The sequence below is a fragment of the Trachemys scripta genome, chromosome 6 (assembly GCF_013100865.1).
Source record: "Trachemys scripta elegans isolate TJP31775 chromosome 6, CAS_Tse_1.0, whole genome shotgun sequence".
Taxonomy (NCBI): domain Eukaryota; kingdom Metazoa; phylum Chordata; order Testudines; family Emydidae; genus Trachemys; species Trachemys scripta.
The window spans coordinates 67,726,060-67,745,163 of NC_048303.1; the positions used below are offsets into that span (position 1 = coordinate 67,726,060).

The 19,104-nt window shown below is 40.6% G+C and overlaps 1 protein-coding gene across 2 annotated transcripts in view; it reads right to left on the reverse strand.

Annotated features, from left to right (window-relative positions):
* The window catches only part of MCC (MCC regulator of WNT signaling pathway), a 321,315-nt gene that overhangs the window by 240,289 nt on the left and 61,922 nt on the right, over positions 1-19,104 (reverse strand). For both annotated transcript variants that reach the window (XM_034773020.1, XM_034773019.1), the window contains exon 3: positions 9,371-9,582. In XM_034773020.1, coding sequence (XP_034628911.1) covers positions 9,371-9,582 — 212 coding nt within the window. The remainder of the gene's footprint in view (positions 1-9,370; positions 9,583-19,104) is intronic.

Below are 19,104 nucleotides of genomic sequence, written 5' to 3' on the forward strand. Positions count from 1 at the left end.
AAGGCTGGCCAGGATCTCCCATGTCTGCCCAGGCACCCCCGACCAACCTAACCGAGGTCGGCCAGGAGCTCCCACGGGACAATGACGATGGTTAGCAGTTGTATTGTGCTGCCTGGCATTCACAAGGCAAGGCAAAGGGATGCTGCTGCATAGCACTGCAGTACTGTGTCTGCCAGCAGCACCCAGGAGACATATGGGGTGAGCTGAGCGGGCTCCATGCTTGCCGTGATATGTCGTCTGCACGGTTAACCCAGGAAAAAAGGCGAGAAATGATTTTTTGCCGTTGTCTCATGGTGGTGGGGGGTCTATTGTGTGGGTCTAAGAAGAGAATATCACACAAAGTGCATCTTTTAGAAGGGTGTATGCTATAATACTTCCTAAGAAGTTACTATTTTACCAGTCAAAAAGCAAACCAAGTTCTTAACTGTTGGCTTCTGTAAACTGTAAAACCCAACTTTTCTCTGTAGTGTTCAGCTATTGCTCTGGCTGGGAGATCTCCAAAGAATGCTGTATAAAGTGACGCTGGTTATTCAATAGATAGTACACTCCTCTCTGAGGTCGTAAAGAACTAAATACCCCTGTATGGAGTCAGGAAATACTGTATGTTGGAGTTGTTGTCTTTGAGATCAGATGTAAACACAGGGTCCTGATTGCAAGTGATCATGAAATATACCAGTGTGCTTTTTGGAGTGATCAGTATGAAGTTCTGGTGCCCATGTTAACCTCTAACTCCGGTAACTACATCCTAGCTACCTAAATTTCTCCATCAGATGTTTAATAGAAAAATACATTTTTAATTTCCTCTCCTAATCTGTTGTTAGTGTTCTTGTTAAACAGTTGCAATTTCACCACAGAGGTGGATGTATTTTAGTGGCAGCTGGAGTGCACCTAAGTTTAAAGCTTTTGGGTCAGTTTGTAATACATCTGAAGAGCCTTTGGGAAGGGAAAACACCATGTAAAATAGATCATGACTTTAGGTAGTGTCTATTTACCTGTGAGGGTAAAAGGGTCACTGGTCATCACCAGCTTAGAAAGCGGACAGTTTAAAAATGTATTTATAGGCCAAATTTTCAAAATGTAGTCTGTGTACACGTGCTTTTTGAACATTGACATTTGTGTGCACATGATAGAATACAGAAATAGAGTATTATCCAAATGAGTTTTGTGTGTGTAAATTCTATCATTCTTCTCATAAATGTACTCTACAGTCTTATCGATTATGCATGAGATGAGAGAGGTGAAAAAAGTGAGCACATAGGTGTTTGTGGCCAAAAAGTGCATATATGTGCATACCAAGATGCTATCTTTGAAAATAAGGCCCTATATATAAACACATGAAATTTACTTAAAATAATGCATCATTTAGTCTTTTTCAATGGTACTCACTTGTGGAGGGAAATATGGTAAAGAGGATCACATTGATCCAAATCCCATTGCTTCATCTCAAGCTCTAGAATTCCAGTGAAAAGGCTGCATATCATATCTGTTGCCATGTGTGGTTTGCAGAGGAAGAGGCACGGACACTCAACTCCTAGCACCTCTGTTAGTTGTACCAGGAAGGAGAAACTGAAGGAGAACCAAGACTGTTTGGATCCCCATAAATAGCTTCTTGAAGAGGGAGCACAGGTGGCTGCACATAAATCAATTAGCTTTTTCACTAGTCAAGTATGAATACACACACTTGTAACCGTGGTCTGACTCTGATGCTTAAAATGAAATGAAATATATACACCAAATTCCTGACAAAGCTGGAATCTTTTGTTATCTGCAAAGAGGAAATGTATATTCTTTACACCCAAGTACAGTTTAAAAAACTTGCCAATTATTAGATTTAGGACATATATAATGGCTTCTGTATACAACATTTATAGCAGTATTTAACCCATTGGCATTAGCAGGTACATCAACAGTAAAGGGTGATGGTGTCAACCAAAAGATCAATATGTTAGACAGAAATTTTAGCAACCAGGTGAAGAGGGTCAAGAAAAGCGTGCTGTCAATATTAGACCTAGTGATGGAACAGGGGGAAAAATGCCACAAGATTTGTCCCTATAAAATTACAGAAGAGTGTCTCTGGAAACAAAGAGCTAAATATGAAGGTGTTAATAAATCAAGGCAAAACAGATAAAGACACATATTCTGGAGCGAGTAGTCAGTAACTGTTGTTGGATATAAGACTGTTTAATCAAATCATTCCCTGTGAGTGACCAGAATAATCTGCCTCTAACTAAAGGATTGTCCTCACCTTACATACAGACAATTTCCACTTAGAAAAAATGATGCATTCTTTAAAGAAATTAAAACTCCATAACTCTAACAATAGGCTCAAGTTGTTTGCTGAGATACTTTTACACACTGGGATAAATCAATTTCCACTGCACCCAGGGACAAAAGTAACAGAGATAAATAAGAGACAGGGTGCTGCACAACAGCATATTTTCACAAAGCTCTGCAAAGTTGTATATTCACATGGTTTTTAAAATGTATATGGATTTTTCTACTTTGTAGAAACAGTTAAAATTTGGGCAAAGGACTGCTGCCCGTTTAGCTTTTACATCACTGAAAACCTTTGTTTCAATGTTGTGAAGGACATGGGGTTGCTCTGAATTAATTTAGGAATGCTATGTATGCCATATGAGCGTCCAATAGCCGGAAGGGACATTTTCTATCTGAGGAATTTACTCAAAAGGCGCTGTTAGGAAAAATAAGCAGGATATAAAATAATGACTACAGATAAGACTCCCATGGGGGGGAGGGGGGATGAACATTTCAAGGTCTTTAAGAGAACAATGACTGGGCTATTAAGTTGGAAGAGCCTACCTGTCTTGGCTCCAGCAAAATTACAAGACTTGTCTTGCCAAGGCTGGGAACCTAAGATTAAAAAAAACACTAAACAGTTAAAAAGTCACTGAGAGGAGGGGAGGGGCAATAGTGAGGAGATATACAGGGGAATAGGCTGACACAGAGAGCCTCTTCAGAAGCAGTCTCAACTTAGAAGTTGAGCCTACCTGGCTAACATCAGGGGGGTTCTAGGCAGATATGCCTGCATACAGATTGATTCTTTCAAAATCCTTGTTCTTTTTGATGTATGCAGTATTCCTACTGTTAAGAATAAACAATATCTTGTTTTGAAAAGGCTGTACGGTCACTCTGTATATACCATAGGTCACAGTTCCCAAAGGGCAGAACTGCAGGTTTTGAACCTAAACTGGGCCTGTTGAAGTAATCACGGTTGGCACACAAGGGTCTGTAATCCAGGTCCTTACCTAAAAGTGGGAGAATTGTATGTTTTTACACTAGGGTGACCAGAGACCAAGTGTGAAAAATTGGGACAGAGGGTGGGGGGTAATAGGAGCCTATATAAGAAAAAGCCCCAAATATCGGGACTGTCCCTATAAAATAGGGACATCTGGTCACCCTATTTTACACTGAGAGAAGGGTGAAAACTTGAGGCTTGTCACCCATGTGGGTACACTCAGAGAGACCTAGAGATGGGACAGAAGTGAAACTAGCCCTGTACAACCGTTATAAACGCAATGTTGTAAAACAAATTTCTGGAGAGAGACTGTATGGGTGTGGGAAGTGGGAGTGCACGTAAGGAATAAATGACAAGAAGCTACTTCTGTCTCTATACAGAGTTAGGGCTTGTCTAAGAAGCAAACTGGGGTGTGAATCTACAGTGCAACAGCCTGCCACACACTAATTGTCCACGTGGATCCTGCTGTTGCGCACTAAATCCTTAGCGCATACTGACCTCCTCCTGTTTCAAATATGGGTAGGTGAAAACACACTAGAGAACTTTTAGTGTGCAACAGCACAGTCCACGAGGAACCTAAGGTGTGGTCTACACTAAAAATTAAGTCTGCATAACTACATCACTCAGGGATGTGAAAAATCCACAGCCATAAGCAGTGTAGTTAAGCTGGCCTTAGTCAGAAAACTTCTGTCAACCTAGCTACCGCCTCTCAGGGAAATGTATTACCTACACTGATGGGTTTACCCCTCCTGCAGCTGTAGGTAGTGTCTACACTGAAGTGCTACAGCCGCTTTAGCATTTTTAATATAGTCAAGCTCTTAGTGCCTTGCAGGCTAGTGCGAGGTAGATTTACAACCTAGCTTGCCATGCATTAAGTGTTTGTTCAGACAAGCTCTTAGTTTAGATTACACTATACCCATCACTTCAGCTTTCTTGACAGTATTCAGACTAGTATAAAAGGATGGAAATAAAACCACCACACACAAAAAGCAGCGATTCTCATCTTTCTTGATTTTAACAAAATTTAAGTAAAATTTTTCATACAACATAGTGATATTAATGTTCAGCAGAAGCCAAAATGGAGGCATTATTGTCTTCATCTCCGTATAAACGAGAGACTGTTTATTATGCTATCGTTTGAAGTACCAGGGAAAAAACATTTAGAAGCAGAGGCATAACATGATATACATTAAACAGATCAGATGGCTTCCATACCAATAAAAATAGATTTCAGAGTAGCAGCTGTGTTAGTCTGTATCCGTAAAAAGAAGAACAGGAGTACTTGTGGCACCTTAGAGACTAACAAATTTATTAGAGCATCCGAAGAAGTGGGCTGTAGTCCACGAAAGCTTATGCTCTAATAAATTTGTTAGTCTCTAAGGTGCCACAAGTACTCCTGTTCTTCTTTTAATAAAAATAGAGAAATTTTAACATGAATGTGAACACACAAACAGGAACCAGTTGCATATTATATATACTTTAAAAAAGAGTACTATAATATCTAGGGATTTTTAATTTTATTCTAGTCTTATTTCAGTTATTGGGATTTTGGGGTTGTATGTAGTTAGTTTTCTATTTGTCAAGACAGGGCAAGAGCACTACCATTTTATATTCTGGGGCAACACCTGTTCCTCCAAATCCTCAAGCACACAGGAGGTCACTACCCTGTAGTATTATCTCAGACTGACAAGACTGGTCACTGCCAAGCTACCATCATTCAGCAATCTGGAAATCAGCCAGAAGGTATAAGGAGAGCAGTTTAGCAGACACCCACCTTCAAACCTGAACACAATCACCTACATTGTCCATCAGAGCCCACAGGTTCTAAGACCAAAACTATCACGTCCAATACTGGCACAACAACGCAACGCTCCCACACTAAACAAAGAATTATACCAGCCACTCTTATAACAACACGACTGGGGTAGAGGGTGTGTGTGTGGGGGGGAAATCAGCTGGCTCCTCAAACGCTATGTTTAAGTATCTAGTAGCATATACTGTACATTTTTCAAAGTGATTCATAGATTCTAGAACTGGAAGGGACCTCGAGAGGTCATCGAGTTCAGTCCCCTGCCCTCATGGCAGGACCAAAATCAGAACTGGAGATTGGAAGCTCTGCTCTTTCCAGACTCCTAACATTTAACCACTATCATTCAACAGCTATGGAATTCATATAATCGACTGGGCATGTGTATATTGTTAATGATCTTCTTTCAAACTCTCAAATTTGCAATGGATAACGGCAATAGCCATCAGAATGTGTGGAGACTTTAAGCATAGTTTCTGATGATTTGTTTTGAGAGGCAAGTAACAAATATTTAGTTTTTGTTTGTAGCTTTTCTTTTAATAACTGCAGAGTTTTATTTTGCTGGTGGGAAGGCTGATTCCAGGAACCGCACCTGCTCATGATCAGATGGGGGAGAGGGCAATATGTAGAATGCACAATGTTAGTGAGTTGACACTACTCACAAAAATAAACAAAAACTATAGTATGCTAAAAAATTAGCTTAATGGAAATAAGCTCTGTGACATTACATTCCATATTCCTTATGAAAATATGCTTATGATCGGAATATGACATAACTGAGATGTACTTTATGCAAGATGGCTCATGTAAGATATCATTGGAAAGGTTATGATTTACTGAACATAATTATCCAATTTGTATGCCTGTATCATTTCTGTATTTGAAGTTAGGAATATTAGCTATGTGTCTGTATTTCAAATGTGTTACTTTGGATGTCACCCCAACCAGCGCTTCAGATACAACAATGGAAAAGCCAGACAGAGCTAATGGGCCATCAGCAGAGACAATGGATTGTGAAAGAACTTAGTCTTCCTCTGGACCCTGGAGACAATTAATAAAATTTGTTTTGTTTATAATACAGACGCTCCCTGAGTTACGTAAACCCGACGTACGCAAATCCGAGCTTATGGAAAAAGTTCCGTAAGCTAGAAATAGGAGGGTTTTATTTTTTATTTTTATTTTTTTGCGTAACGGTCAGAGATACATTTCCGACTTGCACAATATTCGAGTTACGCAAGGCGTTCCGGAACCCTTGCGTTAGTCAGGGAGCATCTTTATAACCCAGTTTCTGTAATTTCTAACGGGGTGGGGAGGGGTAGAGAAAGCTATGCATACCTTCCTCCACATTGAGGGAGGAGGGAAATTTCATAAAAACTTTGGGTTTGTACCCCTTAAAAGGAGTGAGCACCAGAGTGCTGGAGCAAGTCCCTTAAGCTGAGTCTTCCCAGAGTTGATCTGCAGTTGGGTGTGGCCCTGCCTGTGTGCTTGGCTGGAAGAGGCTTTTGAGCCTAACCCAGCAAGGCCAGGTAAAGGGGGCCCATGCTGGCAGAACAGGTAGACTTCAGTGGTATCTCAGGATACATGAGGATACAGGTGACTTCCTATGGGGCATAACCCGTCACAAGTTCCACTGGAAAACAGATAGGCAGATATTTTCTCTATATAGTAAGAATACTGGGATATATTATTTGTTTACTCATTTTTCTTTAAGGCATAGTTGAACTATGTTAATAAAAGACGAATGATGCAAAACTGACTCTATAGGGTGTTAGGGAGATACAAACCAAACTTTAAAACAGTGCATAAAATTATTGTGTGGGTGTTTGTGACACTCTGTACCCCAAGGCAACACCCTGGCAGCCCCACATTTACCATGGTGATATAATTATGATTAAGGCTAAGATTTAGTCATGTGTATTTTTAGTAAAAGTCATGGACAGGTCATGGGCAATAAACAAAAATTCATGGCCCTGTGACCTGTCCATGACTTGTACTATATACCACTGACTAAATCATGGGTGCTCTGGGGGGCCCCGGGGGTGCAGCTGCTGCTCTGGAGGGGGGACTCTGGGTCACCCTGGTGCTCAGGGTGGAAGGGAGGCCCGGGAACACCTCCCGAGCTGCTTGGGGGCCCTGAGGTCAGTTGCACCGGCCAGCTGCAGAAATCACAGAGGTCCCGGAAAGTCACAGACTCGTGACCTCCGTGACAGACTCGCAGCCTTAATTATGAGGCATCTTGTACAAAATATGACAAGTGCGGTGTCAATGGAAAAGTTATGGTTTGCTGCATATGATTATCCTATTTGTATGCATGTATAATTTTTGTATCTGAAACTGTTAATATTGGCTATGTACCTGTATTTCAAATGTGTTTGCTCCTGTGGTAACTCCCACAAGATAGTTTATATCCAGTCTAGCCAGTACATTGTGAATGAACTATTGAAGTTGATGGCCCAGTAACGAACACAATGGGCCATGGAAGAAGCTTATCCCCACATGATGGACTGTCCTGTAGACGTTCTAGCCAGAATATGGGGAATAGCCCCTGCTATGACTCATCGAAGCATGCAAGGCATGTGACCAGCTCATGTGGCACTGAATTCAATCCTGTGCCTGTACTTTTCCGCTAACTGCGCTAGGGGCTTTGTTTGGGACAATGAAGTTCCCTCCACATGCCAGAAGCTATAAAAGGGGGAAGTGACATCATCACTTAGCCTCACTCCCCCCACAACTCAACCCCTGGAAACACCTCAGGAACAAAGACTTGGACTGGGGAGGTGGTCCCAGACTGGAAAGGATTTTTGTTTGAAGTGTAAAGGGAAATCTGCTCAGAGACCAGATCTGCTGCATTGTCCTCTCCACATTGAGGGAGGGCTGGACTGGGTAAATAATTTACGCTGGTCAGGCTTCTGACTAGGGCAAGATGGTACAGCTCTGGGGTCCTAGGCTGGGGAGAGTTGGCTAGAGTCTCTCTATTGTTGGTTCATGAGTGGCTGGCAAAAGCATTCATGTAACAGAGCTGGGTGTGTCGCTGCCTGTGAATATTTGTGTGAGTGCAGGACCTGAAGGGGTTTGCAGCTTGTCACATTATCACAGTGTGAGAGGAAGCTCAGGTTGGTAAGACAGAGGTCACAGCGGTACCCAAATTCCAGTTTGAACCCCAGAGAACCCATCATAGTGTTGTGTTGATTTTATCCATATCAGTTGAATAAATTTCCATTTTCTTCTGAGTGCCCACCCCTCAACACCCAGTAAGCATTAACTAACAGGATCTGTTTCACCAGTACAAAGCTAGTTACTGTCACAAGAAGCCATTCTAAAATGGGTTCCTCAACTTTTCTCCAATGCCTTTAGTTTGGGCCTTTTGGTTCTCCAACTAAAAGCCTGAGTCCTTGCTCCCTCTTTTCAGTTTAGCAGCATCAACCTTTGACCACCAAAAATGAGCTACAAAATGGCTATAAATTTATAGCACACCCGATCTAACCTAACGCACTTACCTAGAGTATGTCTACACTGCAATTAAAAACTTGTAGCTAGCCTGTGACAGCTGCCTTGAGTTTGCAGGGCTCGGGCTAAGGGGCGCTGGTGTAGACATTTGGCTCAGGATGGAGTCCGGGCTCTAGAACCCTGCAAGGGTCCCAAGGTCGGCTGGTACAGGCCAGTCGCTGGTGTCTAATTGCAGTGGAGATGTGCCCTTAAAAACCTGAATCCAATGCATAATTGAAAAAAAAAAAAAAAAAAAACACTCACTTAAACACATCAGATTTTTACTGCAGAGAATAATGTGGTATGTTTACCTGAAAATACTTTTACTATGAGGCTTGCCTATGAGAACAGTAAAACACAGTGCTATACAAAGAGTTCCAAACAGAAATCTTAGCAAATAAAGTGGAAAATCCTGAAATATAAGGGGTAAGTGTGTTCCTGCATGACACTAACTGACTTAATGAGCAGAAAGATGTTTACTTGCACAGTCTGCCACTGTGCTACCAATTTATTTTCCATAAGTAAATGTTTTCACAAGCTGGCTATGTTTTATAATTAAATCTGTATAAGTTAAAAACTTCAGCTAAATGCCTTATGGAGTCCACCAAATCCTTTTTGCTGAAAGCAAGTCCTCAATTATACGAGTCATTTCTAAATACTTCTCATTATTTGCAAAGCTGAAAATTTTATGACATTGTGGTAAATGAAAATTACAGCAGCTTGATAGTTCCCTCATGGACCATGACTCAAAAGTTTAATATATTCGAGCTGGGGGGGAAAAAACCCTGAAGAGCTTTACAGTGAAGATAAAGTGTACTTACAGTGTTGGCAAGCTCTAAATAGCTTCCTCCAACTGAGTTGCTAAGATTGGAGGCCTGCGTTAGCAGTTTCTGCAGAGCAGCTTGTTGACCTATACTGCTGCCTCCATACTCCAAGAGCTTCCGTAGGGTAGAATGGCACTGCAGGTCAGGACTCTGAAGGTCTCTTGCACCAGAATCATATTCCCAGCTTTCTCTAGCACCTGATAAGGCACCTGAAATGTAGAAACAGAAAAGAGATCCAACTGTAATCCCATAGCAAATTTACAGGGACCAACATGCCCTCCATCCCCTAAAAATATCTAGTGTAGCAAAAATTAGAGTGTTTATGGGACACAGTATTGATTTTCAAGACACAGGAGTCAAAGATAAAAGCAGTTTTTCATACAATATTTAGAAATATTACCTACATCTGTAAATAACAGGGAAAATACTATTTATTAGTATGACGGCAGAAATAAATCCAAGTGCACATCATCAGGAGAGAGAGACTATCCAGTGATAAGTTTATCACATACCTGTGCAATTTATCATACATCTATGACAGGTATTCCCTCCCCTAGCCATCTTCTAGACTTTATTTTAACATTCCAACCCTGAGACTTTTTAAAAACCAACATAAGAATCACCATATTGGATCAGACAGATTACCCAAGTTGCCTAGTATCCTGTCTTCAACCAGTGCCCAGCACCAGCTGCTTCAGAGGAAAGTGCAAGAACCCTTGCATTATCCTACTTCTGCCTAATCTGCCAACCACATTGGGTGTCCTCCTAATCCCTTATAGTTAGAGACTAATTTAACCCCAAAACTTGAGGTTTAATACCTCTTCCAAAATTTGTTAGCATTAATTATTATAACTCTGGGTATTCTTGTCATCCAGATAAATATCCAAACCCCTTTGAATCTTGCTACGTTTTTAATCTCAATGACTTCAAGTTCCACAGTTTAATTACGTGTTTGAAAAAATATTTCCTTTTATTGGTTTTGAATTCTCCACCTTTTAATTTAATTGAATGTCCCCTTTTTCTTGTGTGACAAGAAGGGCCAAACGGAAATTCCTGATCTATCTTCTGTAATATAGGCAGAATTGGTGGCAACACATATAGTTACAGTTGCCTAACAACTTCCATTATAAAACCCTCTTTTCAGTGGCTTATAACTTTGTGAGAAGGTGGGAATGGGCAACAGGGGATGGATCACTTGATGATTACTTGTTCTGTTCATTCCCTCTGAATCACCTGGCATTGGCCAATGTCGGAAGACAGGATACTGGGCTAGATAGACTTTTGGTCTGACCCAGTATGGCCATTCTTATGTTCTTAAACTGTTTGGGCTTAAACTTTTCCACAATGGGTATTTGCCTCAGACTGAATATTTTTTGTAAATTACAGATGAAACAGTTTAGCCATTTCTGATGATTACAGAAAAAATACATTGTTTGGCCAATGTTAAAAAAAATTAAAAAACAGTTTCATTTAGAAGCTCTAGAGCCTCCATGCTTTGAGCAGAAACTTGAAATTTATTACCTGGTGTCCCTGCTCAAACCTGGCCAAGTTATAAACTTCTGTAAAATCTCAGTTCGCACATTCAGTAGAGGTTTGTTAGAGTTTGACAGCTAAATTCCCAAGATTCCATACCCACTACACTGCAGTACATCTGCACTGAGCATGCTCCAACCCCAAACAGGTCCCAGCTTGACAACCAAACTGCAAATATTCTATTTCTACAGAGTGACTGACCATGCTTCCGCCCAGGACTCCAGGGCCTTAACAGGTATTTTCCTCCTATTTGGGGCCACTGTTATGCCAGAAGAGAGCAGGGAGTGCTCTCATTGCTCCCCCTGGTTACTTATTGAATTCTCAGTTTGAATACCGTACAGCAAATAAGGTCTGGGACCACACAATGAATGATAAAGATAAAATCTACTAGTGTATAACTGCCCATTCAGTGAGCACCATCCTTCCTGTGCGCTGAATGTGGCAGGGGAGTTGTGGGGAAAACGGTGAAGCAGAATCTCAGCCAATGAAGTCAATGAACCCATGACAATTTACACCAGCTGAGGATCTGCACCCAGAATGTGAGGCAGGTAATTAAAGATGCACAAGGGAACTAAATTCAAGTTGCACAGGCAACCTCATTGTTTGCATTTCCTAGCTTCTGAGTGCCTGATTTTGCAACCTTAATAATGTACTTTTAACCATTTTTAATGTAATCTAATATACTTTCATATTGTCCCCATGTATTCATCTTCTTTCCAAGATAAACAATGGTAATCTTTTCAAGCTCTCTTGAATCATTTCTCTAATCATTTTAGTCACCTTTTGCTAACCCTCCTCTAGTTCTGTAATGTCCTTTTCAAGATGGGGTGACCAGTACTGTGCAGAGCATTCTATATGTGGCTGCTCCACTGATTTATTTAATGGCATTATAATAATTGCTATATTATTATCCAACCCATTCCATGTGTATTCCAGCTTCTTGTTTTGAGGTAAATAGAAAGGAGCATAAACACTGACAAATTAAGTGTAAAAATGTAATAAGAAAAGCCAAAAAGGAGTTTGAAGAACAGCTAGCCAAAAGCTCAAAAGGTAATAACAAAATGTTTTTAAAGTAAATCAGAAGCAGGAAGCCTGCTAAACAACCAGTGGGGCCCCTGGACAATCGAGATACAAAAGGAGCACTTTAAGACGATAAAGTCATTGCGAAGAAACTAAATGAATTCTTTGCTTCAATCTTCATGGCTGAGGATGTTAGGGAGATTCCCAAAAGTGAGCCGGCTTTTGCAGGTGACAAATCTGAGGAATTGTCACAGATTGAGGTGTCACTAGAGGAGGTTTTGGAATTAATTGATAAACTTAACAGTAACAAGTCACCGGGACTAGATGGCATTCACCCAAGAGTTCTGAAAGAACTCAAATGTGAAATTGCATAACTACTAACTATGGTTTGTAACCTGTCCTTTAAATCGGCTTCTGTACCCAATGACTGGAAGATAGCTAATATAAAGCCAATATTTAAAAAGGGCTCTAGAGGTGATCCCAGCAATTACAGACAGGTAAGTCTAACGTCAGTACCCCGCAAATTAGTTGAAATAACCATAAAGAATAAAATTGTCAGACACAGAGAAAAACAAATTGTTGGGCAAAAGTCAACATGGTTTCTGTAAAGGGAAATCATGTCTTACTAATCTATTAGAGTTCTTCGATGGGGTCAACAAACATGTGGACAAGGGGGATCCAATGTATATAGTGTACTTAGATTTCCAGAAAGCCTTTGACAAGGTCCCTCACCAAAGACTCTTACGTAAATTAAGTTGTCATGGGATAAGAGGGAAGATCCTTTCATGGATCGAGAACTGGTTAAAAAGACAGGGAACAAAGGGTAGGAATAAATGGTAAATTTTCAGAATGGAGAGGGGTAACTAGTGGTGTTCCCCAAGGGTCAGTCCTAGGACCAATCCTATTCAACTTATTCATAAATGATCTAGAGAAAGGGGTAAAAAGTGAGATGGCAAAGTTTACAGATGATACTAAACTGCTCAAGATAGTTAAGACCAAAGCAGACTGTGAAGAACTTCAAAAAGATCTCACAAAACTAAGTGATTGGGCAACAAAATGGCAAATGAAATTTAATGTGGATAAATGTAAAATAATGCACTTTGGGAAAAATAACCCCAACTTTACATACAATATGATGGGGGCTAATTTAGCTACAACTAATCAGGAAAAAGATCTTGGAGTCATCGTGGATAGTTCTCTGAAGACGTCCACACAATGTGCAGCGGTGGTCAAAAAAGCAAAAAGGATGTTAGGAATAATTAAAAAGGGGATAGAGAATAAGACAGAGAATGTCTTATTGCCCTTATATAAATCCATGGTACGCCCACATCTTGAATACTGCGTACAGATGTGGTCTCCTCATCTCAGGCCTTGGCTACACTGCAGCTGTACAGCGCTGTGAGGTAAACCTGTCTTCGTACAGCTGAGTAGGGAAAGCGCTGCAGTCTGTCCACACTGCCAGCACAGTGGCGTGGCCACACTTGCAACATTTGCAGCTGTGTTGGGAGCGGTGCATTATGGGCAACTATTCTGGTATTCATGTGGCTGCAATGTGCTTTTCAAAACGGGGGAGTGGAGGGGGGCTGGAGTGCGACAGGGAGTGTGGGGGGAGAGAGAGTGCTTTCTGGAGCGTGTCAGCACTCTATTTTGCAAGTTCCAAACTCCCGGCCCCCTGCTCATTCATTCACTCTCTCAAAGCAAACAGCAAACTGTGTGCTTTTTCTCAGTGGTACAAGCTTTGAAATCAGCACTTCCGCATTCCTGCAGCCGGTCACAACAATGGAGAGGATTGGCCACTTGACAAGGTGATCAGGACAGTGCTGCAGGTTGATTCCTGGTACACACTCACAGGGGAGAGTCGTAGCCACTCCGCTGTATCTCTTATGCTTCTCGGGGAGGTGGAGTACCTGCAATGGTGTAGCCAGGGAGATACAGCGCTGCAAGTGCCCTGCCAGTGTGGACGGGGAGTGAGTTATAGCGCTGGGGGAGGCTTTACAGTGCTGTAACTTGCAAGTGTAGCCGAGGCCTCAGAAAAGATATACTGGCATTAGAAAAGGTTCAGAGAAGGGCAACTAAAATGATTAGGGGTTTGGAACGGGTCCCATATGAGGCAAGATTAAAGAGGCTAGGACTTTTCAGCCTGGAAAAGAGGAGACTAAGGGGGATATGATAGAGGTATATAAAATCATGAGTGATGTGGAGAAAGTGAATAAGGAAAAATTGTTTACTTGTTCCCATAATACAAGAACTAAGGGCCACCAAATGAAATTAATGGGCAGCAGGTTTAAAACAAATAAAAGGAAGTTCTTCTTCACGCAGTTCACAGTCAACCTGTGGAACTCCTTACCTGAGGAGGTTGTGAAGGTTAGGACTATAACAGGGTTTAAAAGAGAACTGGATAAATTCATGGAGGTTAAGTCCATTAATGGCTATTAGCCAGGATGGGTAAGGAATGGTGTCCCTAGCCTCTGTTTGTCAGAGGGTGGAGATGGATGGCAGGAGAGAGATCACTTGATCATTACCTGTTAGGTTCACTCCCTCTGGGGCACCTGGCATTGGCCACTGTCGGTAGACAGGATACTGGGCTGGATGGGCCTTTGGTCTGACCCAGTACGGCCATTCTTATGTTCTGCCCATAGCTACATCTTGAGTCCAAGTCTTCTTGAGGTATCTGCAATGATTCCCAAGTCTTTTCCCTTAAATTATCCAGTTAATTTAGAACCCTCACATGCAGGAAGATGTGTAAAATGTCTTATAGATCTATAGTTGATCAAGTATGAAAGCAGTGGGTCAAACCTGAACGTGAATCAAGGTGGAGTAACGATACTAAAACCTATAATGTGCATAGTACAGCTCTTTCACAGTCCATTGTCTCTGCTGATGGCCCATTAGCCCTGTCTGGCTTTTCCATTGTTGTATCTGAAGCGCTGGTTGGGGTGACACCCAAAGTAACACATTTGAAATACAGACACATAGCTAATATTCCTAACTTCAAATACAGAAATGATACAGGCATACAAATTGGATAATTATGTTCAGTAAATCATAACCTTTCCAATGATATCTTACATGAGCCATCTTGCATAAAGTACATCTCAGTTATGTCATATCCCTATCAAGCATATTTTCATAAGAAATATGGAATATAATGTCACAGAGCTTATTTCCATTAAGCTAATTTTTTAGCATACTATAGTTTTGTTTATTTTTGTGAGTAGTGTCAATTCACTTGGTCCTAGAACTGACCCTTGGGGAACACCACTAGTTACCCCTCTCCATTCTGAAAATTTACCATTCTACATATTGCCCTCTCCCCCATCTGATCATGAGCAGCTGCGGTTCCTGGAATCAGCCTTCCCACCAGCAAAATAAAACTCTGCAGTTATTAAAAGAAAAGCTACAAACAAAAACTAAATATTTGTTACTTGCCTCTCAAAACAAATCATCAGAAACTATGCTTAAAGTCTCCACACATTCTGATGGCTATTGCCGTTATCCATTGCAAATTTGAGAGTTTGAAAGAAGATCATTAACAATATACACATGCCCAGTTGATTATATGAATTCCATAGTTGTTGAATGATAGTGGTTAAATGTTAGGAGTCTGGAAAGAGCAGAGCTTCCAATCTCCAGTTCTGGTTTTGGTCCTGCCATGAGGGCAGGGGACTGAACTCGATGACCTCTCGAGGTCCCTTCCAGTCCTAGAATCTATGAATCTTTATTAAAATTGAAGGTGGCTGCAGCTGCTCCATTTAATAAAACTTAAGTACATCCATCTGGCTCCTAGCAAGCTGCCAATGTAGCCCCTCAGGTAGGCAAAGGCATGGTCCCCACTAACCCCCCACTTCGGACTAAGGTACGCAAATTCAGCTACGTTAATAACGTAGCTGAATTCGAAGTACCTTAGTCCGAACTTACCGCAGGTCCAGACGCGGCAGGAAGGCTCCCCCGTCGATGCCGCGTACTCCTCTCGCCGAGCTGGAGTACCGGTGTCGGCACTTCTGGGATCGATCCGGGATCGATTTATCGCGTCTAAACCAGACACGATAAATCGATCCCAGAACATCGATTGCCTGCCGCCGGACCCTCCGGTAAGCGTAGACGTACCTAAAGTGTGGGTACTGCTATAGTAGATGAAACAGTTCATTGGTATGGATAAGGTCTTTGACCTCTTATTTCTTTTCAAACACAAACCAGAAATAATTTTATGAGTGCTAGAACAAATAACTTCACATCAGACACAAGTTTTCATTCAAATAAGATAGCCAGATAGATGTGTATAGAACATCACAGGTTTTGGATAATACATTTTTACTAGATTATTTTGCTCTTTTTGTAGAAGCATTCTACCCTACACTTAAATTCTGACTAGAATTCCATAATCAACTAGACCATGGTCTGTCTCTAAATAGATCCTGGTCTAAAAACCACTAGCATTGTTACTATAACAATTTTGCAGCTAAATGATGCTGACAGACTAGAGAACTCTCCAGTGAACACAGATTGAAAAGTAATTCATCTGAGAAAGTGAGTTGATTAGATTAATGTAGGAATAAACTGGCATAAAGTCAGGAAGCAACAGAGAGTGGTAGTCTTATTCTACAGTTCAGAGTTTTTTGCTTATGTATTAAATCAAATGTTACCGGATAAAGCTACCACTCTTAAAAAGGGGCATATCTTCATCCACAGGTGCTCAGTACTTGCTGAGTGCATACACAAAAACTGATTCCAGTGGGAGTATCAGGCAATCCCAGGCACTTGCCAGGATTTAGTCCATACCCATTAAAGCTATTTATTGGGAAGATCTCAATGAACTACTTTAAATAAGCCATCCAATAATAGTCACTGTTTTACCATATGTGTCCACCGAATTCTCCCATACCCTAATCCATGAATAGTTCCAATTAGCAGAAAGATACCAGTTTGGCCAAGTTCAGCTCTCCTAGAAATACTGAAGACTGGTGCATTAGCATCAAGTTAATTCCCAGGAAGAAAATGGATCTTCCTGTAATATCTTCAAGACTGACTGCTTTGCAAAAGCCTCAGATGCTGCCACCAGCGAAGACACAAGCCTTCCAGTGGAGCCGGATGGACATATTTTATAAAATGAGACCTACCGATCTATGCCCAACATAAGCGACAGCCTTTCATTCAAGCCTTAAAAACAGCTATTCATTTTCCATAGCACTTTTAATCCCTAGATCCCCAAACACTTCATAACGGTGGGTGGTATTATCCCATTTTACATCTGAGGTAACAAAGACAAAGAAATTAAGTGACTTGCCCAAGAACACACACAGTAAGACAGTCGCAAAGTAGATATCAGACTCTAGATCTACTTGACTCTTGGACGCTATTTTCAATTCACTAGGCCACAGCAGCCCAAAAGCAATTATAAGTAATACTATCAGGTTAACTCAAAGGCTTTCTAATGGACTGTGTTCCTCTAAAATATCCATTAACATTCAAAGAAGACATTTATCAATCAATGATCATTAATTACTCAATAAAATGCCAGTTAGTCATAATAAATGAAATAATGATCAGCTAGGAAAAAAACAAGGAGCTTATAAATGAGAATACAAAATGGGTAAAACATCGGTGTGCCAGCGACATAATCAAGTACAATAAAAGCTTTATATTGGTGTTTGCATGGAGCAAAAATACATGGTGAGTTGATTCGAAAATATACATATATATTTTCCTCTCAACTCACTAGAAGGGGATATACTATAAAGCTAATATATAATAATCTTATCTTAAAAGGAAATAGAACTAAATGAAACCAACTCATCAAAACAAATGGTACTCTCCAAAACAAGAAATCACAAGAGAGGACTTGTCTCTACTGCAGAACAGGTACTGGTGTAACCAAAAGGATTAGATACCGCTTTAAACCAATACAGTTTAAGAATGCTTTAAACTGATTTAACTGCATATATATTAGCAGTTCGCACCAGTGTAATCGCTTTAATAATATAAGTGCAAGTTATCCAAAATAGACAAGCCCTTAAATGTTTCTGTCAGAGTAAGTCCAAAATATATTCAAGTAATGTGAAGTGTGCACATAGTAGTAGATGTGGATTCCACTGCCCTCTAGTGGCTGGACTACAGAAAATAAAACCCCTAACTGCCAAAGGTTTTCCTATAGCTGAGTAGCAGAGGCCTTGCCTTGTAAGCCAAAGGCTGTGTTCTATCCATCTCCCAGGATCCACGTGTACTAAACATATGAGATGACCATTATTTGGGCATGTGCATGACCATGGAGCTAACAGAGTAGACTGTATATTATTCATTCTTGCTTGTATGGAGCTAAAATGACTTATCCTCTGTAGTGTATCTGTATATTAATTCAGACTATTGTTCAGACTGTTTTGTTCTGTAAAAGAACTAACTAAATGAAAGTTAACAAAAACAAATAAAAATTACAAATACATCCCCATTTATTTATTGGCTCAATAGTCCCATATCTGTAATGGTTATATACAGATTAGCCCTCCTCTACAGGGCAGGCACAATTACATTTTTAATCTCACAGGTCTCATTTGTGATACTATGCTGTCTTGATTTGAGGACATAACAGTATTTAATTTGGGTTTTACCCCAATTTTTCCACTTTGACTAATTCCCCCACCCCTCCACAAAACCAAAATGTTGACTTTCAAATACTGTCCTCAGAGATTCTGCATTTTTTATATCTTGGCTTCTTGCTAGGGAAATAATTAGGTTGCAAAACTCAGATTTTACTGCTCAACTAGTATTGCACACATACATACACCCAAATCCTGTGCTTTATAGTAATAGCCAGAGGGAAGAGAGTGATAAATACGATGAGTTGGACGGAGGAAGGGAGTGCATTTATGGGTGTGGGGGGGGTAATGTGGGGATTTTACAAGGAGTGAATAAGAGTAATTTACTTTTTTCTAGAGCTTTACATCTTCAAAGATATGTACAAACTAGCTGATCAATCAATCAATCCTCACTACACCCCTGGTAAGTAGTAGCCCCATTTTAAAGATCAGAACATAGACACACAACTCAAGTGATTTGCACAAGGCTACACAGAGAATTGATGGCAGAACTGATATTAGAGTTCAGCAGTTCCTGGATCTCTGAGAATCATTCTTAATAGAATTTATAAATCCCATAGTAGCTCTATTTGCTATATGGATGTAAGT